Source organism: Balearica regulorum, chromosome Z (assembly GCF_011004875.1).
Source record: "Balearica regulorum gibbericeps isolate bBalReg1 chromosome Z, bBalReg1.pri, whole genome shotgun sequence".
In the NCBI taxonomy this organism is placed as follows: Eukaryota; Metazoa; Chordata; class Aves; order Gruiformes; family Gruidae; genus Balearica; species Balearica regulorum.
The window spans coordinates 51024854-51050226 of NC_046220.1; the positions used below are offsets into that span (position 1 = coordinate 51024854).

The following is a 25373-nucleotide window of genomic DNA, read 5'->3' on the forward strand; positions in this document are numbered from 1 at the left end:
TTTTAAAAAGTTAATTAAAGAGGATTCTGTAACTTCACTGCAAGATTATTTGTGGATAACTCAAATAAGGAAACTTGGTTTTCATTCTGCTTTCTCAATGTGGAAAGTATATATAGCATCCTTAGAATGCGTTACCAAAAGTGTTAATATCTTATAACAGCAGTCATAATAATCCTTTTACTCTAGCTAATCATGTGCTAATCTGTTGGTAAGTCAAAAGTATTAGACCATTTTAAATTCATTGTGTCAGCTCAGCCGAAATAACTGGCATGGTGCTATAAATATTTGGGAGAAAAGTTCAAACTAAAATAACGATGTCATAAAGTAAAGCATTTTGCTAGTTCTACACAGCAACTCTAAGGATGTCATTAGCTTCAGGTCCTGGGCAAAGGCATTTGAGTTTATACAGAAACAGAACACTACTGGTGTTTGCTTGATGTGTACTAATTCCGAGTTGGATTTCAGTGTTTACTACCTCTCACAAAGCAACTAGGGATAGTTCACTATCTGAAAGATTTTTCTACTTGTAACCTTTTCTTCCTGTAAATGCATGACTGATGTTTGCACAAAGATACTTGTTCCTGAGATTTTTTAATGTTTGGAGCCAATGAGGGAATTTAACATATCTTGTTTACTTTCTTTTAAATTTTGTCTTTGGTTGTGTAGCCTAAAGTAATTACTTAGGCTTTTATCCGTTCTGTCAATCAAGCTTACCTCCTCGTAGTTTTATATTTTGGAATTTTTCTTCGTCCCTTCTGCCACTCTTCCTTTGACAGCATGCTTCACATTATTCCCTGAAAGGCTAAATCAGATACTAACACTCTTCATAATTATGCTATTCAGATCAGACGTGATACAAATAGTGATAAAACTTGATAAGAAGAATAATTTATGCTCCCTCTTAGTCTGACATGAAAAATGGACATATATTCTGTTTTACATTGTTCTGCCTTTGGTAAAAGATTTCAATGATCAGTGAAAATTTCCTTTTCTTTAGCTATCAGGATAGTACATACATAGGCTTATTTCCTCCTGCCTAGAATATTTTGAGTTAGAAGGCACATTCTCAGAAGAGAGATTATGTTTCATATTGAAAATGTGAATACATTATCAGAATACTGTAAACCTCAACAAGCCTGTTACTGTGAAGTTGTTTCTTTGATAAGTTTGAAAAATTGCTTTTGCATTATAATTTTGAAAATTCAATTTTCATTTGAGATTGCAAATTTTAAAATGTCATTTTAATTTCTTTTTGCATGCCCCTAAATTTCTTATGTCTACATGGAATTTTTTTATATCTTATGCACAAATGAAGTTTGTGTATGACTGTGAAGATTTAGTCTTGTTAAATTTAGAACTGCAGATGTAATTTAAGAAGCTCTTCAGAAAATGCAAACCTGAAAATTCATTATTATTTTTGTGATTTGACCTGAGATAGGGAAGTGTCTTTAATTTTTTTAACCTATTTTAATTTGTTATGCATTTCTTGGGAATTATATTTAAAACCAAACATAGCCTTCATTAAGACTTTTGCAGTTATTTATGAGATTTTGTTTTCTTTGTTTCTTATATAGAGGGGTTCCCCCCCCCCGCCCCCCCCCCAGTATTTTAGTACCAAATCTACAAGTCTGACTTACTGTGTATGTTTCCTTTAGCAATACACTTCAGCTACAGAGCTGTTTTATTAGCGAAAGACTTGTTCTGTAACAGAAAATACTGTGGTTACACTTGTATTGTGGTGTTTGAGGGTCAACTGAAAAATTATTGCAATGCAGAGAGAGAAAAACAGAGGACATGGAAAAAGTATTTTCACATATGAAAAATAGAACTACTTTGCCCTTCTGTGTTAAAATCTAAAAGTGCATGTATAAAGTTTGTATCAGCATACTTTCTCCCCAAGTGCCTTCACAATCTGCTTCTTTCACTTGGGTGATATGTGTGTTACTTAGTATTGGCCTGTAAACTGTGTTTCCTGACATTTATGATTTGTGACCTTTTAATTTCTAGCTTATGAAATGTTTATCCTGAATGAATGAAGCAACGTGGTCTACGGTCTGCTTGAAAGGGCCACAGGTTAAAGCTGACCTCAAGCAAAGACTGGAGAATCCTCTCATCATTGCGACTTAATCTTGCAGACCTGTGTTCTCAGGTTATACTGCACCCAATAATAGTATATATTTTACCTGCTGCATGAATTGGTTTTGAACCATGACAGCAACTAGATTACTCAGCTTGTACACTGTGCTTTACATCTGTCAGTTTTGAAGCACTGTAAAAATTAGGTTAGTTTTATTACTTGCATTTCCAGATGGGAAATTGAGGCAAAGGAAAAGGAAAGTGACTTGCCCAATGTAATAACAGTGGACTGTGTCAGGCGTTACCCTGTCTGAAGCCTACGGTAAAATAAATTGGCTGACAGCTTTTGGATTTCTCTCTGGATGCTGTTCAGAGGTAATATTCAGATCTGGAACTTTTCTGTGCAAGGACAAATACAGAAGATCATCTGAAGCCATTTTGCTAAGTGGCTTAGTTAAACCATGACAAAGCTGTGTGCGAATGTTTTTATTCAGAAAGAGAGTGGCCTGAAGTACTTTGCATGTGTAGAGTTGCATTCTCCGGTCTCTCAGCATTGTTCATTCACATGACTGAAGGAGACTGCTGATGGACCCAGATCACTTCCTTCCCTCCCCAGTATGCATACCTTGGGAGCTTGACAGACAGAGATTCCCTTTCAGCTTGAGCATGTTACATTGCTCAAATCATCCATGCCTTTTTAAAAGTAGCGTTTATTTAAGGGGTATGGAATTGTGTATTTATAGAAGAATGCAAGTTTAAACCAGGGTTTTATCTGGGAGAGAAACAGAGCAACCCCTGGGCTAGGTACTTAGGTGACTTATACAAAGGTGGTCTTAATCTTCAACTTTTGTGTATGTGAAGTAATGGAAAATTATTAGTGACAGAAGTTACTCGGTGTTGTGTTATACCCGGAGGTGAATGTTTGTAGTATCAGGGCTTCAGTTTGTAAAACATTAAATAAATGGACTGTGCTATATAAATATTTTTCAGTAGTTGTTATTCCCAATTGAGTCATGCTGCTCTTCAAGTGTCCTGTAAACAGCTCTGAATGGAGCGATGGTCACTAAACTATGAACTTGAGGCATCTCGCCATAGAGGTTAAGATGCTTCTCCTACCAACCATCTCTCCTGACAGCTTTCCCCCACAGCCACCGCCACTAGAGCTGAGTGGCAGAGGGAAATTAAGCTCATTGCTCAGCAGCTCCTCTCTCATCATGTCCTGGCAAAAGCTGGGGAACATTTCTCCTTCCTCCATTCTTTACTAGGGCAGTAAATGCTGAGCAAGTGAAGGTGTCAAAACGCGGGGTGGTGGCAAGGTTATAAGTGCCTTTTTCCCAGTGAATGTGAGACGGAGCTCAGTAACCCGGTATTTCCCGGAATGCAAAAGTATGTTATGTGAGTACGTGTACAGCTCAAGCAGAGCTGTACCGTAAGGCGATTTGGAAGAAAAAATTTGGGTAATAGAGGACCAGCTGAAAAAATTTTTCAAGGAGCTTTCTTTTCCTGGCAATGGGCAGCACGTAAAAAACAAGCTGAGTGGAAAGAACAGTTTCTAGTATGAGCTTTTGGTCAGAAATGGTAACCAGGACTTGTAAGTGTGGGTAAGTAGCTGATAACTCACAGAAACTAAAGTTTCCTAACTTATTATTGAAATTAATCATCTCGTGTATTTCTTTTAACTCAGGCCTCTGCACAGTAGAGTTTTTTCCCACCCTATTTTGCATGTTCAAAGAAAAATATATTACAGCCTGTGATAATTTCAAATAATTTCATCTGTATTTCAGAGATTCAGCTAGATTTCGCCCCATAGTGAAGTGTGGTCCATACAGTGAATTTCAATGATTCAGGTGGAATAGTTCATAAGGTGCCCCTCCCTTATTTTGTTACACAGATGTATTTATACTTTTAAAGTGGGGAACATTTTTGTGTCAGCTCTTGTTGCTAGAATGAATTAAACACGAATAGATAATCCTAAAAATACTTTTCTGTTTGGAGAAAGAATAGCAGTACTATTTATGTGGGCACTGCATCATGGAACAGCTACTTAATTTCAGGAAGCAGTCTAATGAATATGAACACTTTGGAAATTAGTTGCCCATTTCATTAATTGTTTATTTGCGAATGAAAGAGCTAGTCAAGCAAAGATACTGTTTGGTTTCTGGAAATTGCTCCACCAAACTATCTCCAGATGTTGGGGGAGGTGGGGAAGGAAGAAACTTCATCCACATTTAAATATGTGAAACTTTTGCAGCATGCTCACAATTCATGATCTGTGTTTGGATGCCATTTTTGCTTCATCTCCTGTTTGCTAGGCCTTCTCTTTTTTCTGTTTTTGTCCAACAAAAAAAAGTTTGTAACAAAGAGTCTACAACAGTATCTTCTGCTGAAATGTGAAGAAAGGAAACTGGTTGTTGCATTTTCAATTTAAATAATATGAAGTTTGCATTTTTCTCTTTTCAGAAATAGTTGGAAAACCATTTACATGTTATAAATTATTATCTTGTAGGATAAATTATAAATGTTTTACAAAAATGGCACGTAATAAAATTATGAGAATGAATTTCAGTAAAATTCACAGTAGTAAATGTCTTTCTGGAGTGCTAGCTTGCTTTAAGATGCTCTCTTTCTAACACTATACAAATGACTGCATTCTTACAAACAGCAGATTTCTTTCTGAGTCTGCATAATACATCCAATGAGTCCGTGTTTTGTTTTCAATATTTTCTCTCTTTTTTTTTTTTTCTCTCCTTTTTTGAAGTTGAAGTATTCTGGACTGTGTGCTTAGATTTTTGCTTGTATTTCTTTGCTCTTTTAGCTGAGCATTATTTCACTCCTTATACACTTTACACTTCCCAAAAGAAGGAATAAAGCCCCTATCCATTTTTGCTAAGAAATATTAGGGAAACTCATTTCTGAGTGATAACTAGCCAAAAACAACACTGGATTTGTGTTCAGGGTTGAATTGTACATGTCTGTTAAAAAAGGCAACTGTGCCGCAGTTCACTTTACAGTTATTTTCCAGATTATTCAAAATACTTAAGCATTAGAAGAATCTGTCTAGTCCCACAGGAAAAACTGTCCAATAAACCTCTCCCTTCATCTAAGGGTCATAGAGGAAACCCTGGCTAGACGTTTTGGTGACTAATTTAAAATATCTGGCAAGACAATTGATAGCACCCTTCCTTTGTGTTGTGACAAATATATTTCGACTGCAGTTTATTAACATAATCCAACACAACCACAGACATATTGTATGTATTATAGCATAGAATTAGAAACATTTTTTGCACATCACAGTCTTTACTCTCTCTCTTTTTTGACAAGGATCTGGATAATTGCCTCAACAAATGAACTGCTGTGTTCAGTCTGTTTCTATAATTTCATAAATTGTTTTCCATGCTAAAACTAAGCAAGCTTTTAGTGAGTATAAAGAACCACAGTGTAATTACAGGAGCAGTATTATTAAAAAGTGTGACAGAAATGGCAGTTTAACTGACAGCTACTTTTTCTTTGCTTTATTACAACAAATTAAGTATCTCATAGAGTGCCAGTTAGTGAGCAACAGCGTCTTCTGCCTCTCTGTTTCAGTCTCTCTCACTCTCATGCACACATGCATGCATGCACACACGTATCTTAGAGCTGAGACTTATCAAAGAAGATTACCACATAAGCTGGATCATAAATTACCAGCTGAGGTTCCTACTGCTCTAGGAAAATTTATTTCAAATTAAAAATAAAGGGTTTTGTCTCACACTTAGGCAAGTTGAATATTTAGCTCTTATATATCTTTCTTTGTATGAATATATTGCTTCTCTTTATTGATAAAGAGAAATAGAATTATTCCCATTACATGGATGCAAAAAGTGAGACACAAGAAGTGATTAACTTTCCCAAGACTCAGAACCCAGTGAATGACCAAGCTAAGAATGAAACCTAAATTTGCTGTCTTAATCATTGAATCACACTGCCTGCAATCGATATGGCCTTGATTCAGAGCCCACCGAAATCAATGAAAATAAAGTTTTTGACCAGGTCCTGTATGTAACGTAAAGTCCTTGCTTTAGTTTTTTATTTTTGTCCTAATGACATGGTTATTAAAGTGCAGCTTTTCCATACAGTACTTTTGCACAGAGTGTTTGAAATCAATCCATGACACTGATATAATCTGAATGAGGAGTAAAAGCTAACTTCTGTTCTAAGGCTTCTGTCCTTTTTACTTGGACAGTGACAAATTTATATATAAAAAATCTTCACAGATTCCAAATCCATGCATTGTCTTTAAAAATGTGTATATTTTAAGTATATTTTCTTTATGTTTTCCAGGGCTCTGTATTCAAACCTGTGTTACTAATCCTAAAATCAGCAGAACTGCAAAGGGGTATTCTGCAAATATTCCACAAATATCAATTTGAATCACATTTAATAGTAAATAGGTGATCATTACCTTTAAGTTATATGCTCAATCACTGTCTAGTCAGTTGGATGTAAATGTTAAACTCCTGGCTAGTATGAACAACAGTAAGTGCAAGGCTAGCATATATTGTATATCATTGAGTTTGTAAAGTGTGTGCAGGCCGGACCTGTGTGGGTTGTGAAGTTAACTTTATCATAGAATGAGGCAAAAATCTAAAGGATTTTGTGAAAATACTTAGATATAAACACAATTTAAAAATTCTTTTTGCTGATCTTTCTAAATTTTTGGACATAGTTTAAATTGTGAAGACTATGGCAAATGTCATGATTTCGTTATTTTTAACATCCTTTCTTACTGTCTGTGGTGTGACATGTCCATAGGTTTTTATTAGATTAATAAAATTGCTGCAAAAAAGAGTGGGATTGTCATGAAACATAAAAGACCATTCCATTTACGTTTTGTAGTTGTTAAAACCATCTGAGAACCAGAAAAAATGAGAACAAGTAACTGCAGTACTTAATGAACTGAACCATGGTGATTGTATTTAGTTAATCACTTCATGAAAACTGACTATATGAAAATTTGCCTTGATTCATGTCCTGGTTAGTTGTGATCTTTAGAGGTCTATTTGCCTCACAGCTCAGAATCTGCCTACAGATCTGTAAAAAACCTAAATTGTATGTGATATTGATTGGCTCAGTAACATTGGTGAGTTCTGGCTGCAATACCGAGGAAAGAGTTCAACCAGGTGTTGCTACCAAGGAGCCTCCTGGTAAAATATTTCTTAAACAAATCTTCTGGAAAATAACATTTAAAACTTATATAGAAGTCTCCTATAAGAGTTGGTAAATCTCTCTGATTTCTAGTATGCCATTTTGAATCTGATTTTAGCATGTCTGATCCTATTCACCTTTTTTGCACAGTACTCAGAAATACATCTGAATATTCTCAGATCTTGTTGCTGTCTGGCAAAGAACCTGTACAATGTCATGTACTCAGGTAATTTATTTTACCATTCTTCTTAGATGAAGTTTTAGGGATTCTGAATTCTTAGATGTCCAGTAACTTTTAGTTCCAGGCTTGGCATGAATAGAGAGATTAATTTTTTTCCAGAGTTCTCATAAGATTGAAAATATAAATTTGAAATATCTGTATCAGGCAGGCAGTTGAGTAAACAGCAGCATTAGTGAAACCAGATCTCCTACAGCTTTATTCTTGGCATTGAAAATTATTTCAGATCTCTAATCTTCCCCCAAGATTGCTCTCCAGCCCACCTTCTGCAGCACTCTTGTAATCCAGAGCTACCTTTGCTTGGCTTAATAAGAGGTGTGGTGTGACTAGGCAGGAGCTGCTGATTGACCAGCTGGCTGCTACCGCTTCACTACTAAGTAAGCGTAATGGAATGCCCTGACTGTAAGTACCTGGCAGGCCAAAACAAAAGGGTTTTGGGACTGCACGCAGTTTCTGGGTCATGCTTTGTGCAACCATATCATAAGAATTAACTATCTTTGCAAAGTCTACCTTTTTACCAAAGGTGATGGAAGTAGATTAATGGATTCAGAAGTTGTGGAAGGGTAAAGAGATAGACACATAGACTCTAGAATTACATAACTATTGTTTTCTTTGGAGACGCAATTAGATAGGTTGGCAACTTTTTTTTTTTTTAATCATATTCATTAGTCTGATAAGTTACTTGATTTAGCAGGACAAATAATTTCCACTTTTCGTTATACCCTTGGACACAAGTGTGTGGCTTTTTCTGACTTTCTTCCATTTTGACGTTAGAGCTAAGGGGTCTTCTGACTTAACCTAGTGGGCTGTGGACTGTATTTGCCACAACCGCTCCCCATGGTGACAGGTTTCATGCACATGGAGTTTTGAGAAGTGTTGCTTATGCCAGTTCTTTGCTTGTTGAGAACTTGCTGTTCTGTGAGGAGTGATTCCTCAGAGAGTTGCTCTTGTGTTGCTCCAGTTTTTGCATCCACGCTTTGTGTTCCTGCAGAAATCAGGAGATTTTTAGTAGCTAAAAGGAGTACTGTTGATAAAGTTAAGATGAAGAATGAAAGCAACACACTTCTGGCCTATGTATAATTTTTTCTTAAACTACAGGTATATTTTTGCCCTTGCAGGTTAGACGTCTTTTCTGAAAGTTACACGGATAAATTCTGAGTAGTTAAAATCTCCTAGTTCAAAACTGCACAGCTGAACCTCAAGAACGTTGCAGGTACTTTACAAATTAGTCTGAATTAAGTGGAGGTCCTGATGTTTTACCATCCAGCTAACACATGTACATTGAAGACACTGGTAAAAGCCATTTGAAAGGGATGTGTGTTGAAGGTATTTACTCTAGAAATCATTCAAGTGAATTTCATACTTCCTCTTTTGATGATGAATGTCTGTCTGCATTTCAACAGGATGGAGGCACATGATGTGCAATGACAGGGCTGTAGCAAACCAATCAGTTTGCTATTATGTCCACTACTTTCAAAACTGCAGTACTTACCCCTTGATGTATTGAATTTTAAATGCTTCTAAATTTGAAAGGCTAGTAGTTCTGTCCTCTTCCTCTAACATATTTTTCAATTTTTCTTGTTTGCATCTTTGACCCAAGTTCTTTTGGTTTACTTCTCTCTCTCTCTCTCTCTCTCTCTCTCTCTCTCTCTCTCTCCCCCTTCCACCTATGTCCTCTCCCCTATCTTCTTTCTCTACACCTGACCAAGTGCTTCCCTCCCTTCCTCCCTTCTTCCCTTCCTTCTTTCCTTCCTTCCTTCCCTACTACCTGTCAGGTGTTCTGCTTCTCTCCACATATTTTTATTCCCTTGAAGTTTTACAAGGGACTGGGATAACTTCTTGTACTGACTAAACACATGAAAAGTCATCACTTTCTCATAAGCAGTTATTTCCCAAAGCATGTCAAGTATTTAAGATTTAGGAAAAAGGAACAACCTGGCATAGACCCAAAGTCTCATTTGACTTCAAAAACTGTGCCTGACCAAAACCCCCAGAAGGCATCAGAAAAATCACAGAAGTGGCAATTTTATTTTGGTAGAATTATGTAGAAGGTCTGTTCTTCTCATCTGCTGGGATTCCCTTCAACAGTATTGAATTTGGATGTTGACACTAATGGAGAATTTACAGAGCTACTGGAGTTATATGTTTCTTTTAGTAGCATTTAATAGTATTACTATCTAATAACTATTAGATACTGTCCTGCTCAGTAATTAGGTGAGTGAGATGCCTTCTGAGTTATCAGTTTTGCCAGTCTCCTAGGAAACATCTGCTTTTCATCCTTGGAGTCCTTATTGAATGGGACCATTGTTTCAGAAAAGGGAAGAAATTTTTAAATGAGCTGAAGAATATTACCATATATGCTTACAACCGAAAGATATATTTGAAACTGCTATACCAACAGGCTTGAATGATAATTTTGAAAAGTAATACATTCATATGAATGTATGGATATCTGCCAATAATCACCTCCAAAGGTTTCAAAGCAGTGGTTGTACAGATGAGACATCCTTCCTGCTATTTAGACAGAAACGGTTCTGAACTTGCTTGTTTATGCCACCTCTGTCATGCATACCCTCTGATGCTGCAGTGTTTCTCTAGTTCCTCAGCACTGGTCCTCAGTTGCCCTTCTTTCCAAGTCTAGCACTTGTTACTAGTGCCTGTCACCACACTTGAGTTTTTGTTTTTGTGGGTTTTTTTGTTTTGTTTTGTTTGTTTTTTCCAGCCCAAATCCCAGCAGAGTTATTTGTCCTAAATAGGAGAAAACAGCTTTCAAGCAAGGCCTCTGCTGTCCCTCCTTGTCTAATGAGCCCCTCCTTCCCTCCAAAGCCTGCATCCTGGGAACCATCCGTGCTCTCTGCTCCCTCATCTTGTTCTTCTGCTCCCTGCTCAGAGATGTCCCCACCTCACACCCTGCTTCCTGTCACCAGCCCTAGGGCTACCTGGCCGTGACCAGCCTGCCCTGCTCCCCTGAGGAGGGTGGGAACAGCTCTGGGCTGGCTCCAGGAGTCGTGTGGTTCTCTGTCTGGGGACAGAGGCATTTGAGGAAGAAGAGACACCCTTCGTGTAGCCAGAGAGGATGCCATTGCCTGCACTGTAGCCCATGGTCCCTCTCACCTCATGTTCCCTGCCTGCTGGCACAAGGTAAATCTCAGGCTTTCTCAGGACGTCAGAAAAAAGCAGAACTTGTTTGGGGTGGGGGAAAATGGGAAAAGAGGGGAAGAACAACAGTCAGGATGTAGCTTTTCGGGTTTCTCTCTCCCACATACATGGCTCCTCTCCTGCATTCTCCTAATTTAAGAATTTCTGCTTTATAGAGTTAATTCTCAGGCTCTTTTCCTGAGCTGTTAATTGTGGTTGAAAGGCAGAGGAACCGAGAGGAAGATACATTAAGTCACTCAGGAAGTCAGTGGAATGATACTAGAAACAACATATTCATACAGTCATGTGAGGACTTGTTCCTCGTCTTCAGGTTTGGCTTCAGAAATGTCAAATGTTTTTCTAGTTGCTGCAATCAGTAGGTGAAATTTTAAATGAGAATAAATGGAGGCTTCCAGTTTCTGTTTTGAGGACAGAACCTTGTCTTCCCTGCTAGACTGAATTTTTGTGCCATGTGTCACCGGGGCATCCTCACCATATGAGACAACCCCTTGGTCCTGTGCTGCTGGGAGATACCTGGCCTATTTTTATACAAACTTATTCAAATGCTAGAAGCAATGTGGCCAAATGTGCATGGAATGCTGCTTGGGTTCATTTGTTTTGTGAAGCTGTGCATAAGAGTTTTAGGAATTTGTGCATGGCATTCATTCCACTGTTCAAGATGGGCATCACTGGCCCCCTTCCTGCTACTGGCCAGGCTAGGCAATGAATCAGTATTTTAATTCTGAGAAGTATGCTAACACCGTGCTGAAAGCCACTGCCGTCTTCTTACGTAGTTTGATCTTTGCTTAGGAAAACTGGGATTATTCTCTGTACTTGGCTTTCTCACACAGTTAAAAATGCTGAAATATATATATTTTTAAAAATGGGAGGGGAAAAAGATATTAAATATAATTAATTTATAACTCCTTGATAACTGAAAAAATCAAGTTCTTTGTTACAAAGACAGGAAAAAGTACATCTAACTTAAGCCGGTAGGGTTTTTGTAACAATGTACTATGCCAGTCGCTGCTTATGTACAGTCTAGCATTGTAAAAAGGCTAAAACTCAGAAGTGCTTTTTCCTTCTGTTTTATGTGTTGTTGTGTGGGGTTTTTTTTTTCAATTTGAAAGGGATTTACATTTATTTAAAGACATTTTTCTAAATTTTGCTTTGAATACAAATCATGTCATACAGCTTTGCCAAAGTAAACTTGGCAGCTTACATTTTCTTTCCTTTTTTTTTTTTGAGTGTTGGCATGTAATGAATATTAATGGAGCATCACTTCCTGGTTTTTGGCATGATACTTTCTTCATGTAAATACTGCTTTTTGAAATACCAAAAGCCAGTCTGTAGTTCAAAGTCTTCAATTAAATTTAGATTAATTGATAAAGAATGTCCATTTTCTATCTTGTGAGAGCTTGAATGTGTTTGTTTCCTGATGAAAATTTTTATTATGTTTTTACAAAGGTAAGAAAAAGTAATTCCATGAGTTTGACTCCTTTCTTTGCCTACTTAGTACATCTTGTTCCTCTCTGTCTGCATTTAAACTCCTGAAGTTAAATTTCTCTTCTTTTTGAGGATTTCACAGCAGCAAGCACATTGTCAGCAATCAAATAATAATAGGGAGAAGTGAATCAGTCTGGATAAAGTGGAACTGACCTGAATTTGATCCTTAAACTCAAACTAACCACAACTATTCTGGGGTTTTAAAATTTTTCGGTTTTAGAAATTACTATCACACACCTCTGCACCATCTGGCTTTTCCTAGGAGTGGAAACAGACTTATCAACATACTGTAACAGAGTCTGGTTTTGTGGTGTGTCTGGCAGAGTTGTTACCCGAAAACTCTGGAAATCTCACCAGAAGGACAGCTTTTATGCAATTTCCAGACCAGTTTTCACACCAAAGAGGATTAGGTGATAAGCAGAGTGGAGAAAGAGTCTGTGCTTGTGGTTGCATCCTGGTTTTACCAATCACTAATTTGTGCTAGGCTAAATGTTGTTTTTAATTATGACCTGGTGGAACTCTCACAAAAATGAGAGAAAAGTCTCCCATTTGTCTCATTGTGACTTGAACTTTTCATCGTGGAAATCCGCTGGCTGTAATGAAGTGACACATGAGTTTCTTGGAGCTGAATTTAGTCCTCTCTGTATGTGCATGCTTGTTTTATGCTAGTGTCGTCCATCACGTAGACCCTGAGGTCTAGACGGAGGAACCCATTCCATCTGGCCTGTGCTTTTGTCCCACAGGAGAAAAAAAGTTGCAATTAAGGGCTGAGCGTGCTGATTTAACTCTTCCTGCTCACAGACAGGCGTTTACAGTACAGCTGCTGATGACATGCGCGTATGTGGAGGTGGATGAAAGCGGGGGCTTCAGGGAATGCCGTTCTCGATGGTGAGGGTGGCAGTAAGCGCCTGCCGGGGACCTCTCATCACAGCTGCTGCTGAATTTGTCTAGGAAGGAAGGACATTGAGGAGCAGCTATAGCAATGTCTGTGAATAAGGAGTACCATTGATATCTACCATGTTTGCCACAATTTTAAGTGTCCCCGTGCAGTCTGCCATACGAGCATCCAAATGTAAACTGAGAGTGGAATTTGATCCCATCTGTTAGATAGTTAGGCTGATAGCTTTGCACTTCACTCTCTTGGGCTGCTATATTCAAAGTACACTAGAAAGCAGATACAGTTTAGCAACTGCATCCCAATATGATAATCCTCTCAGGTTTATAACTTGAGGGAAGGGAGATTATTACTGACAGACTTTCAGGTTACTATGTTAGGCTCTTTTTCATAAGGTTGTTAGAAAAAAAAAAAAAAACAAACCACACCAAACTTATGACAGGCTCATTCTGCCTTCAGTGAAACAGGACAACACTCCTATTGATTGCAATGGGAAGAGGCTCTGGGCCAGTGTTTTTGCACACACCGAGCCATTTCACTTTCTAATAGCCTGGTCTGCTTTTTCCACAAATGTGCACAGTATATGTATTTGCTGCAAAGCATTTACATAGTAAATGGTGACCAAAGTATGTTTTGTCCTGTAATAAACTTCTGGGTGCTATGACAGGAATAAACACAGGGCTTAGCACGAGCACAGCATGTGCACATAAGTATACCTGCTGGATTAGAGCCTGCAGACTGCTCTTTGCATAGGGAATGAGAGCACTCCTGTTTGCGGAGCCCATGCTTAGCACTTTATGTACTGAGTAGCAGCAGGATTACTGTAGCTGATGCTAGCCTTAGTGTGATCTAACACCAGTTTGGCAGAAGGCAAAATGAAAGAAATTTTAAATATGCACTGAATATTGCATTTCTCTAGATAAAGTTGGGAGACACCTTATAAAAGAAGCTGGGAATGCGCTAACTGCATTCAGTTGACTTGTCTGTGAGGATGTGTGTTGCTTGATTTTTAAAGGTGCTAAACACTGGCAAATCAAAATGGACAGTGAGGATCTGATAAATACAAGGTACAAATGAGCACTGTGTTTATTCCTGCTATCAAAATAATCTAGAAGATAAACAGATTCAAATACAATGCATGCTGCCAAGTGGCAAAAGCTGCTGTTAATTTAATGCAGCAGATTAGAATACATTCTTCTGGATGGGGTGGCCTGATTGTTCCTGGGACATCTGTATAGCTGTTGTTGTCCTCTGCTAAATACATGTGTCTGAATAGATGAATTTTGTTTAGTAAAATAGCTTTTTATCTCAAAAAAAATATTATAAATTATTTCCCATTAATTGGTGGGCTTTTCATACAGTTTCTGCAGATTTCTGAAAGTTTGAGTATTCTGGGAATATGACTTTCCTTATTCCAGCTCTGAGATACAGGAACAGGTTGCAGCAAAGGCATAACTACCATTGCCTAATATGTCTTAGATCTGTGAGTAAACTAGACTTCAAGGTCCAGAGATAATATTTTAGGGTAACCTGGTCTAGTGGAGTGTGTCCATGCCCATGGCAGGGGGATTGGAACTAGATGGTCTTTGAGGTCCCTTCCAACCCAAACCATTCTATGATTCTATGATTTCAGCATGCATTTCAAGGTATAAATTCACCTAGTAGTGTGAGGGAAGTGGATAGTATCGAAGTCAGACTGGTGACTGCTCCCGTCACTAAATAAAACAAAAAAGCAATGGAAAATCTAAACGAAACAAAATTGTGTTATTAGACTGCTGTTTTTCCCTTGGGTGCGATCTAGCATCTGAGTTCTCCTTGACTGATTTTAAATAAATACATGCAGATGACAATACTCTATTATAAGATAAGAAATTAGGCACAAACCTGATTTTGTATTTGTATATATTTGTCTGTATGAACAGGATTTCCTAATGAATCACCTGTTGTCTTCCCCTACCGCCCCCCCCCCCCCCCCCTTAAATGCAAACCCAGAAGAGGGCATATTGATCTTTCAAAAACAATTTGGTAGTCATCTGGCCCAATCCAGCTACAATTACTGTGAACTATGCAAGACAATAGTACTAAATTCATAAGGTCAGAAACAAGAAGTATGCAAGACAATAGTACTAAATTTGTAAGATCAGAAGCAAGAGCTACAGGATCCCTTGACTACCTGCATTAAATTTGTTGCTCAGGGCCAACTTGCTGTGACAGAAACTGTGGTAACAGGTTGGCTACACTCCACCACAAATGTATAAACAGGTAATATTTTGATTACATGAAAGTCTTAATCTCAGGACATTGTAAATATTAATGCACATTGTGTAAACCTCTAGAAACCATAGCTGCACTGGACACTTCTTCTCAAACATAGCAATAAATACGCAGGCATATCACAGGAGGCAATAATATTTATAGGACTGGTGACCCATGTAAAAAGCAACACTACTGTGCAGTAAGCTTCCTATTTTGTTGGTCTTCGCCCTGGTGTTGTGCTTAAAAATTATTTTCTCCTTGCTTACTGCTTCTTATATTTTAAACAGATACACAATTTTCCGACAGTTAAACAAATAAACAGCAAAGAAAGAAACTGTTTCTGTTATCCCTCCGACACTGCCCCCCCCCCCCCCCCCCCCCCCCCCGCCTTCCTCCCATGCTGGTGCCGCTCACTGTAGACCAGGTGCTGAGGGTCATTCTGGTGCAGCGTCTGTGATAGACATGATTGCTTTAAATTCTTGGGCAGACATGAAGGAGTGACAGTGGGAATATTACTGTCATCCCAGAAAGCACCGTACGCAGCTGGACTCCTCAGGTTTTGAAGTATTTCTACATCCCTCAGTTTAGGGTTATCCATTATTTTAAAAAGTCAGCATCTCAAACAGGGTTTGAGGCATACATTGCAAGCCTCTGAATTCCTTTACTTTTAGGTTTTGTATTAACATCGATTGTTTGTAAAAGTAACACATGCATTCATCATGGAGGTGTATAGCCAACACAAAATCTATTCTAGCTTCATTGTCAGCAATTTACATTATGTTGTCTCAGGTCACACTGGGGACTATCTCCTTAAACCACAGCCACATGGGTTCTGATTAGTTTTCTTTATTTTCTGCTCATGTATGATCAAATGTTACACATAATGTTATAAAAATAAGGAGTAATAAGGAAAAAGAAAATTACTTAAAATCAAGATCCACAGAATCTGTGCATGTATTGAAGGTCCTGTATGCCTTCCAAAATTGAGTCCCAAATTGACATGAGCACAAAAAATTAGGAAGTATCAAGAAATAAATAATGAGGGTCACTGTCAATGATCTGGAATGCTTTAGATAAAGCCTTTATACCTAATTGTCTCACATACAGCCTTTTTAAACAAGTTTAGTACAGCTGATTTTAGTACTGTAATTATTTTTATTAAAAATTGTTAAAAATAGGCATTGTTCACTTTTGCATGTGACAATACATAAAAGGGAGCAGTTTCTTTTTAAAGTTGATTGGAATTTCTTTTTCTGTGAATCCTTGGGAATTAAATGAAAGTGGTAACTCAGGAAGAGGAAAGCAGCCCAGTTGCTGCATATTCATTGCAAAGATATTGTTTCTCCCATTTAAAAATGTGACTGAATCTGGTGCTTTCTACACCATCTAAAAGTCTTAGTCTGGGCTATATTTTCTCTTGTTTATCCCCACACTGGCTCTGAAATCTAGAAATTCAGTGAAGTTTTAGCACAGCATATATTCATAGGGAAATCCAGACTCAGCTTCTGCATATCTGTTCTGCCCACCCTGAGACAGACAGAAACCACTGTGACAAGGTTGTTACCTTAATTATGATGCACAGTGGTGAAGGTAATTTCAGTGAATGAGTTTGTGTTACCTCCCATATGCTTTCAACAGAGACTTGCTGACTAAGCACATCCTAAGTATTGCATCAGCCAGAGCCATAAGTGATACAGCGTTTATCTTCTGTTATGTACTCTGTGAAAACGAATTTTGTTACTGTGAGGAATGTTTACACTTGTAGACCTTGCACACACATTTCTCGCCCTCTTTCCCTCTAGCATTTTGTAGATTTCACTTTCTCATAGGAATGAGCAAAATACTTACCATATGTACATGGATTAAGTGCAGTGCCTTTTGTTAGTAACTCTAGAGTAGCACCCTTTCTCAGTCTGATGCTCACATTGTACCAAACTCCCTAAATCTGAATAAGAGGAGTCTCTTCAAATTTAGTAAAAACTAGATTTCTTTTATTAAAAATAATTTAAAAAAACCCGTGAAGAAGTGATTCCACAGTCATTAATGCTGACTTTTTTATGAAAGAATAATTTCATTGCTAAAAGCAACCGTCTCTGGAGAAGAGGGTTACATCTGTGCCCAGAAATGAAGGAAATGAAAATTTTAAACTCCCATAAAATTTCAAGGATTCTAATAATGCCTCCATGGAAAGCGTGTTTCAAGGTCTTATAAGAAAGACCTTCCCCATTGCTATTTTTACAGTTTTCATTTGGCCATTGATTCCCCACTGATGATTGCAAGTAATCATTGACACTGAGTTACACCTTTCCTGGTAATATCAACTTTCTCTGCTTAGAGAATGAAGCCTGAGGGTCTAGTGACTTTACCTGTGACTGTTTTGAGCTGTGAACATGCTATTTCACAGTAAGAGGAACTTGCAAATGCTTCACGTTACTGTTCAACCAACCTACCATGCTAGAGCTGCTTAACAGAGACAGGCAGATTTTGTTTCTACCAAGATGGGTGTTGCAAACTGGTGAATATGCAGCATTTGGCTCAAAGAGATGCTAGAAGAGTGTAAACTGTATTGACAAATCAGTTTGAAAATTAATTGCTAAATACATGGCTTGCTCTTCTGGCAATTTTGAAGGTGTGCCTGTTTACGGGAGCTTCAGAAACTGGAATTCTCATATGATTTTTTGTGTGTTGTACTCAAAGAATGTGATGATTTAATTGTTTATTGAATTGTGTGAGAAGAATTTTTTCTATCTTTAGAGTATGAATATATGTAAACAGTGAGGATGCAAGGATTTGCAGAATCAAGTTGTATGGTTGATAGTAATTAAAAAAAATGGTATAGACCATAAAAGACCTAGAAATATGTATATTATTTGCAGGCCCTTACTTGTCTTGTACTTTGTTCTTTTTTTAGTTAACATGTAGCTCTGTCTTGTCCTTACTGTATTAAAGATAAATATTGTCCCTATGTACGACAGTGGCAGTAGCTCTTACTTTGATTTTACACCCTCTTGGATTAAATTAAATCTGTCTTTGTGTACACTTCAAACATGTTCTGCCAGACACAGCATGTCCTATCTTAGCTGTGTTGGACATTGTATGTTGTAAATCTATGCAATTGAAATAGTGCTTTTAAATATGTGTTATAATGATTTAATGAGACATAAATCTGAAGATCAAAACTATTTAAATTTGATGGTTGTGCAGAGAAAGAGGCCTGGGAGAACAAAAATCTTTTTCTCAGTTCACACATGATCTTGTAGGATAGAAACTCCATCTTTGTACCAGTAGGGGCAGATTTATTCAGTACATTGGAAAAAAAAAACAACAAAAACCAAAAAACAACCCCCAAACAAAACCAAAGCCAAAACCCCAATACTTGAATAAAAAGAACAGGCTGATAAAGCTTGTGCTTTGGTTTATAAAAACAAATAAATATGTGTATATGATATTGTATGATGTATATTTGTGTTCTTGAGTATAGCTAAAGGACAACTTCCCATGAAATAATGCATTCCTTTAGAATTGCCGTAGATTTTCATAATTTCTTTTAAACATTCCTATTGTAACCTACATCAAAAGGGCAGCTATGGTTCTTGTGTCTGACTATACATATGCATTATAAAAAAGTGAGTCTACTGTAATTACCAGTTTGCAGAGCGAATTCCTGCAGGGTTTGTACTCTCCCCATTAGTAAAAGAGATAAGTTGAAATGTATTAAAATTTCACTGTACAACTGGGAGTTTTTGTTCACAGTAAATGTGGTAATGTTTCTTCATTGCTTGACTGTTTGTGTTTAAATTTAGGCAGTGTGCCCAACAGGGACAAAATTATAGGATAAAGCTATGTATAAAAGAAAATCCTTCTGAGAAAACCAATAACTTTTTTTTCCTCCCCCCCCCTTTCTTTCTCTCTCTCTCTCTCTCTCTCTCTCTTAATAAGTGGTTATATATATAATCATGTTCCATTCTGGCCAAGGAAAAACATTTTATCTATTTCACACTTACTGGAATTCTTCTCTCTCATATATAAGCTGAAGGGATAGAGTATATATTAGCAAACCTTTGTACAAAAATGCCATGGCTTTGTGTTTGGGGAGTGTTGAAAAAAGCAAAAATTTAAAAGATACATGAATAAAAGAAATACACATTTAGTGAAAAACATTATCTAATGATGAGAAAAATATTCACCTGTTAACTCGACATTTTGGGGGAAATTAAAAAAAAAAAAAAGTTGTGTCGTCTGCTTGCTCTTACTTGTGTACAGTATCAGTTTTGTGGCTGACAGAGCTGGCCACTGAAGGAACGGTGCAGTTTTGAGTCTCCAATTAATTCAAATAAGAAGTTATTTCTTTGGGTTATAACTTAAAAACATGGTACAGAGTGTTGATCTTGATGAGATAGAAAAGATTCTTTTCTTTTTAGAAAATACTCAAACTTTTATGATAAATTTTAATTCATTGCACTTATTTTCAGAAGAATAAAATATTTCATTATAATTTATTCATGTAATTTCTGTAGAACTCATATTTATCTTCACTGGCTAAAATGCAGTATAGTGAAGTCTAAATCCATGTATATTTTTGGCCAAATTGAAAGCCAATCATTTAGAATCCAGAAAGCAATAATATCGGAGAAGGTAAAGAAAAGCCTGAAAATTTAAGTCTTTCTGAAGAGCAGATTAGACAATAAACAGTGTGTTTGTGATATTTTAAAAAGAGAATTCCTGAATAAATAGACAGAAAGAAATAGCTATTCCAGGAGCCATTTTACTTTGTTTAAATCAGATTTTGCTGCTTCTTTTGTCTTACAGAAGAAAAAGGTGGAAAATAAAAAATCTAACTACTGATTTTGCCAATAAAATTTTGCATGGACATTCACATTTTTCTTATAAGTTCCCTTATTTGTCTGTTAAAGGTGATAATTTTGCATATTTACATGCTTTCACTTTTTTCATTTTTTACTGTACAGACTGTAACTGTTTGAGACCAAACAAAACTAGTCTTGAGAACACAAGTTATTTATCTGATGACCTTTAAGACTTTAAATGTTCTCATCATCTTCTGATTAATTTGTCAAGAAACAATACAATTTAATAGATTTGTATTTGATTTAATACATTTAAATAACACTTTTTGAACAATATATAATCTATCAACTAAATCTTCTTTTGTGCATTACTGACCATGTAATGTGACAAAAATATAGTGATTATTTCTTTCACATACATGCTACATCCATAGGCTCAATGTCTTTTTAAGATACCCAGGGAAAAATTCCCTTTGGGGCATGCTTTATTTAGTTTTAATTTTCCCATCACACGTTTCAAATGTTATTGGTTTACGTACTCTCTTCTGAAAACCTTTGCTGTAAGGAAATGGAACTGTCTTGTGAATAGCAAGGCTGATACCACAGTATGGGAATCTCAGTGTACTTTATCGTACATAGTTGCCAGCAGAGATTATTTTTTTTTTCCCCTGCAGAGGTGTCAGTAAGGTTTATAGAAAGAAGAATGGTTATACTTTTACTAGCAATGGCTAAATAAAGTTTTTCAGTCTGGGGAATGTTTTTCTTTTTTCATAGAAAGCAATAATGTGTGCAGTGATTGTGTAGAAATAGTAAACCGTTCAGTTGTTCAGTTCAGAAACAGAATCATAGAATTACAGAATCATAGAATGGTTTGGGTTGGAAGGGACCTTTAAAGGTCATCTAGTCCAATCCCCCTGCCATGGGCAGGGACATCTTCAACTAGATCAGGTTGCTCAGAGCCCCATCCAACCTGACCTTAAGTGTTTCCAAGGATAGGGCATCTACCTTCCAGTGTTTCACCACCCTCATCGTAAAAAGTATCTTCCTTATATTTAGTCTAAATCTACCTTCTTTTAGTTTAAAACCATTACCCCTTGTCCTGTCACAACAGGCCCTGCCAAATAGTCTATCCCCATCTTTCTTATGAGCCTCTTCTAAGTACTGAAAGGCCACAGTGAGGTCTCCGCAGAGCCTTCTCTTCTCCAGGCTGAACAATCCCAACTCTCTCAGCCTGTCCTCATAGGAGAGGTGCTCCAGCCCTCTGATCAGGCCCTCCTCTGGACTTGCTCCAACAGCTCCATGTCTTTCTTGTACTGGGGATCCCAGAGCTGGATGCAGTACTCCAGGTGGGGTCTCACAAGAGTGGAGTAAACAATTGGTCCAGGGTGGGCAGGGCAGTAAAACCAGTGGAAGCAACTTGCCTCCTGTGCTTTCTAAGGGAGACCGTAATTGTGCTTACTTAAGGTGAGGAGCTGGGTGGAGCTAGCAATGTTAATCTCTAGAAGAGTCATGGGTGGAGGAGCGTATATGAGGCTTTTTGCAGGTGCATCTATCCACATTGTTGGATACCTATCCAGGACTGGCCATTGCCTTGACAGAGTGCGTGGGTGTACTCCAATGTCTAACAGTGTTGGTTTCATAACATGAATCTGTTTTTCATCTATAAGAACAAATGTCTGCATTTGCTAACATGCTCTCAGGCACAGAGAATCGCACTCTTAAATCAACCATGTGTTTTTCTTCAAATTTTAAGCAAAGAAGCACTTGTCAGTCTTAATTTTTTTCAGTGCAAACAACTTTGCCTTTGATGCCTGGGAACCTCAGGCTAGTTTTATATGCTATAGAAACATAGGGTGATATCGTACCTGCAGTCTTTGTAGAATATCCTGTTGGCAGCACTGTGAGTTGAGAGTGTAGAATCGGGATGAACATGACCTACAGAAAGTTTCTGGAAACTAACAAAGCTATTCTGCATTATATTTGTTTTCTCTAGAAAATTCTAGGTAGCATTCCTTGACAAAGGTTTCCACTTTTGGAAGTATCGAAAGTAGAATTGAAGAGTGACTCCTAACTTGAATGCAACATTACAAATTACATTTTATTCTTTTTTCCTTCTTTTCTTATTCCCCATTCATTTACCAGTTCTTTCTCAAGAAGAGTTGAAAATGGTTTTCTAAAATGCTTGAAGGCTAGGTTGTCCTTATTCCAGGAAAAGCTGTTTTATCCTGTTAGCATCCTTCCCTTCTTATTGTATTAGTAACTGTTTTCTTGAATGCCACAGAGAAATATAAAAATATTAGTACCTTTCAAATTGTATTACTGAAAATAAATACAAGTGAGAAACAATACTAATATAGTGTGATGTGAAATTACTAATAAAATACTGCAATGCAGTGAACAACTGAGAAGATATTTGGGTATCTCTGAATGAGAGAGAGATCAGAAGCCTCATTGCATTGCATGGATGTTTAAAACCATTCAAATGCAAATTATATTCCCCCTTACTGTTTTTTGTTTGGGGCAATGCATTATTAGGCTACTGGTATCGAAGTTAAAAATGGTCATCTATGATTAAGGTTATTTTCTCCATGTGATACTTGTGTTTAAAATTATTCCTTTACCAATAGCAAACCAACCTACAGTTGCATAATTAAAAAAAAAAAAAAATCTGCTAAAAGAAGAAATAGTAATTCTTCATGCTTCTGCCTTACCTTCTGTCCTCATACTTCACCATGTTGTGTGAGCGGTTCATTAGTCTCATCTCTGAAAATGGTAGATAGTATCATTACCCAATTTTTACAGATTGGGCAGTTAGAAATTGAGTGGTTAAGTAAGTGACTTACTTAACCAGTGCCACGCAGTGGGAGTGGCAGACCCATGATCAGAATTGAGGCATTGCTCCTCTTTCTGTCCAATGTTTTGGCTGCAGCATTACCCATATAAAAATTGTAGGTGAGTTTAAAAATCATCATTTTTGTACCAGAATGATGATGGAGACATTAGGTGTCCCTGAAATACTTCTGCATGTATACTCTTCATTCTATAGAAAATACAGCAAGTACTTCCACCCCAATTTTCCTTCTTTCTTAGAAATTGAAAATATACTTTGGAAATTAACTAAGGAAAGATGTAGTGATTTTGATCTATCTGCTTTAATAATTTTATTGGAGGTTTTTTTTCCCTCCCTTTTTTTGTGAGTTTCCTTGGTAAGGAATGTTTTTTCTTGAAATGAACTTTACAGTGTCATGCACTGTGATTTTTCTATAATCCAAACTAGTACAGGTTCAGCAATTAACCATTCTGAACCACAGAGAGAAGCTATAGACAACTGCAAAGTGGGGAGACAGACTGGACCATTTTTGTTCTTAAAAAACAATTTTCTTTTTTTTTTTATACTCACAAGCTTAAATAATTAGTGAAATGTACCCAAGCTCTGACTTTTAGTGATTGCCTCATAACATTGTGGGTGCATTTATCAGCCAATAACTTGTTTTTCTAAGTCTTGTCAAATGTGTGAGCAATTCAATAAGAACACAAGTTTGTGGTCTCAAATATAAAAGGTTGTCGTAAAGTCTAGCTCAAAATTGAACTACTGCAGATTTTTTATTGTCTACATCCAAGCTTTGGTGATCTTCTCAGGTAGTCTGGCTGTCTATAATTTGCAAAAAATTCCTGCGCTGGTTTTGGCTGGGATAGAGTTAAATTTCTTTACAGTAGCTAGTATGGGGCTATGTTTTGGATTTGTGCTGAAAACAGTACTGATAATTCAGGGATGTTTCTTGCTGAGCAGAAATGGAGTGACTGAGTGACTGAGTGGTGTTTAGTTGCCATCTGTGGTTAAACCATGACAATTCTCTATAATAGCAAGCTTACTATAGGCAGGACACATTGTGCATTTTCTAAATGTCAGTATGCAAATGATCCTCCTTTTGGTGTTAATGTAAAACAAACCCTGTTGTACTCCTGATTTGCCAGCTATTAAAAATAGTGTAATTTAATTGGGATCTTTTTGCCATTTACACAGCAGAATTTATGCTGTGGTCTTTTAAAGAAAGACTTAATTGGCAAGAAAGAAAAAAATACTGGGATTCCTGAAGTAGTAAAGAAGAGAAGTGACAGATTTTCTAAGAGCTGTTTACAGAGCATAAAATATGTGCGCTAAAAAAGAAGGGGAAAAAACCAACCCAACAACCTAAAACTGCAGTATGGTACAATCCTGTGCTGAGCAGTAGTGTTGATTTATATAGACAGATTTTATCTTCTTCACTTTATAACCAAGAAACAGTAAGAAAAACGTAATGGCAGTGAAGACTTTCCATTAAAAAAATGCTGGAACACTTGCAGGGCTTACCTGTTGTCTGCTGCTTCATATCTTTTTTATCATGAGTCAACATACAGCAATAGACGAGTGGATCTCTATGTTTCTCATCAACCTCTTGCTCATTAACTTTGATTATTTAGATGTGCCATCCTGTCTCGAGACCAGCTAGTGTGTGGCTTTAAATTATTCTGACAGTGTTATTTACTTTCAATAAAACATTAGTTCTAACTTAGGCATTGGGTATTTATAATATAGAATCAAAACTGTTTGACAGTGGAGAGAAAAGATTGTATTTAACATGCTGGGTTTGGTCTTTTCTTAAAGTTGGGAGATAAGCTGCAAAAAGTGCTTTTTGCTTTTACTTTTCCAGTACTTCCCATCATTTCACCCAAATATTTCATTTATTGACATATACCACAAGAACTTTTTATTGTTTTTAAAATCACAAATAAGATCATCTATTCTGTCAATTAAATATGGAAATTCCTACCCTTATTACTAAAATGCATAGAACTTGTGCATTAGCACATTATGCAAAATCTAAATTTAAGTATACATTTGTGTATATGTGTGTGTTTAAAAACCTTGGCATCCTTACTAACTAATACATTTGTGCAGAGTGCATACTCACGCAGAATCTTACTGATTTTAATGCAGCTGTAAGTAACTGCACTTAACATACCAGTTTGCTGGTTTGAAGTCTCACTAAAAAGATTTCACAAACACTGGACCAAATCATCCTCAAGCCTTGTGCTCCTGTGATTGGTAACAGTGGATTTAGGCTGTGTGAGCTCTGTAGGATAAATGTATGGAAGATGCTTCAGACAGGTAGATGAAACTTCCATGCAACAGGAGTGATTATAGTTGACTCCATTGTGTATTAGGTGGACAGCGATCCCTTCTATCACAGGTGGCCTGATAGGAGACATATCTTAAATACCTTTTTGTACA

At 37.1% G+C, this 25373-nt stretch overlaps 1 protein-coding gene across 19 annotated transcripts in view; it reads left to right on the forward strand.

The window, feature by feature from the left end:
• The window catches only part of BNC2 (basonuclin zinc finger protein 2), a 341926-nt gene that overhangs the window by 190853 nt on the left and 125700 nt on the right, over positions 1–25373 (forward strand). The window contains exon 1 of one of the 19 annotated variants that reach the window (XM_075741086.1): positions 3387–3677. The exons of 17 other annotated variants lie outside the window; for them this stretch is intronic. Coding sequence is in view for 1 of the 2 variants with exons in the window: in XM_075741081.1 (XP_075597196.1) it covers positions 7475–7489 (15 nt within the window). In the remaining variant the exon portion in view is untranslated. Of the gene's footprint in view, positions 1–3386; positions 3678–7459; positions 7490–25373 lie in introns of those variants that run through there. One more of the 19 variants, XM_075741081.1, reaches the window with a different exon arrangement.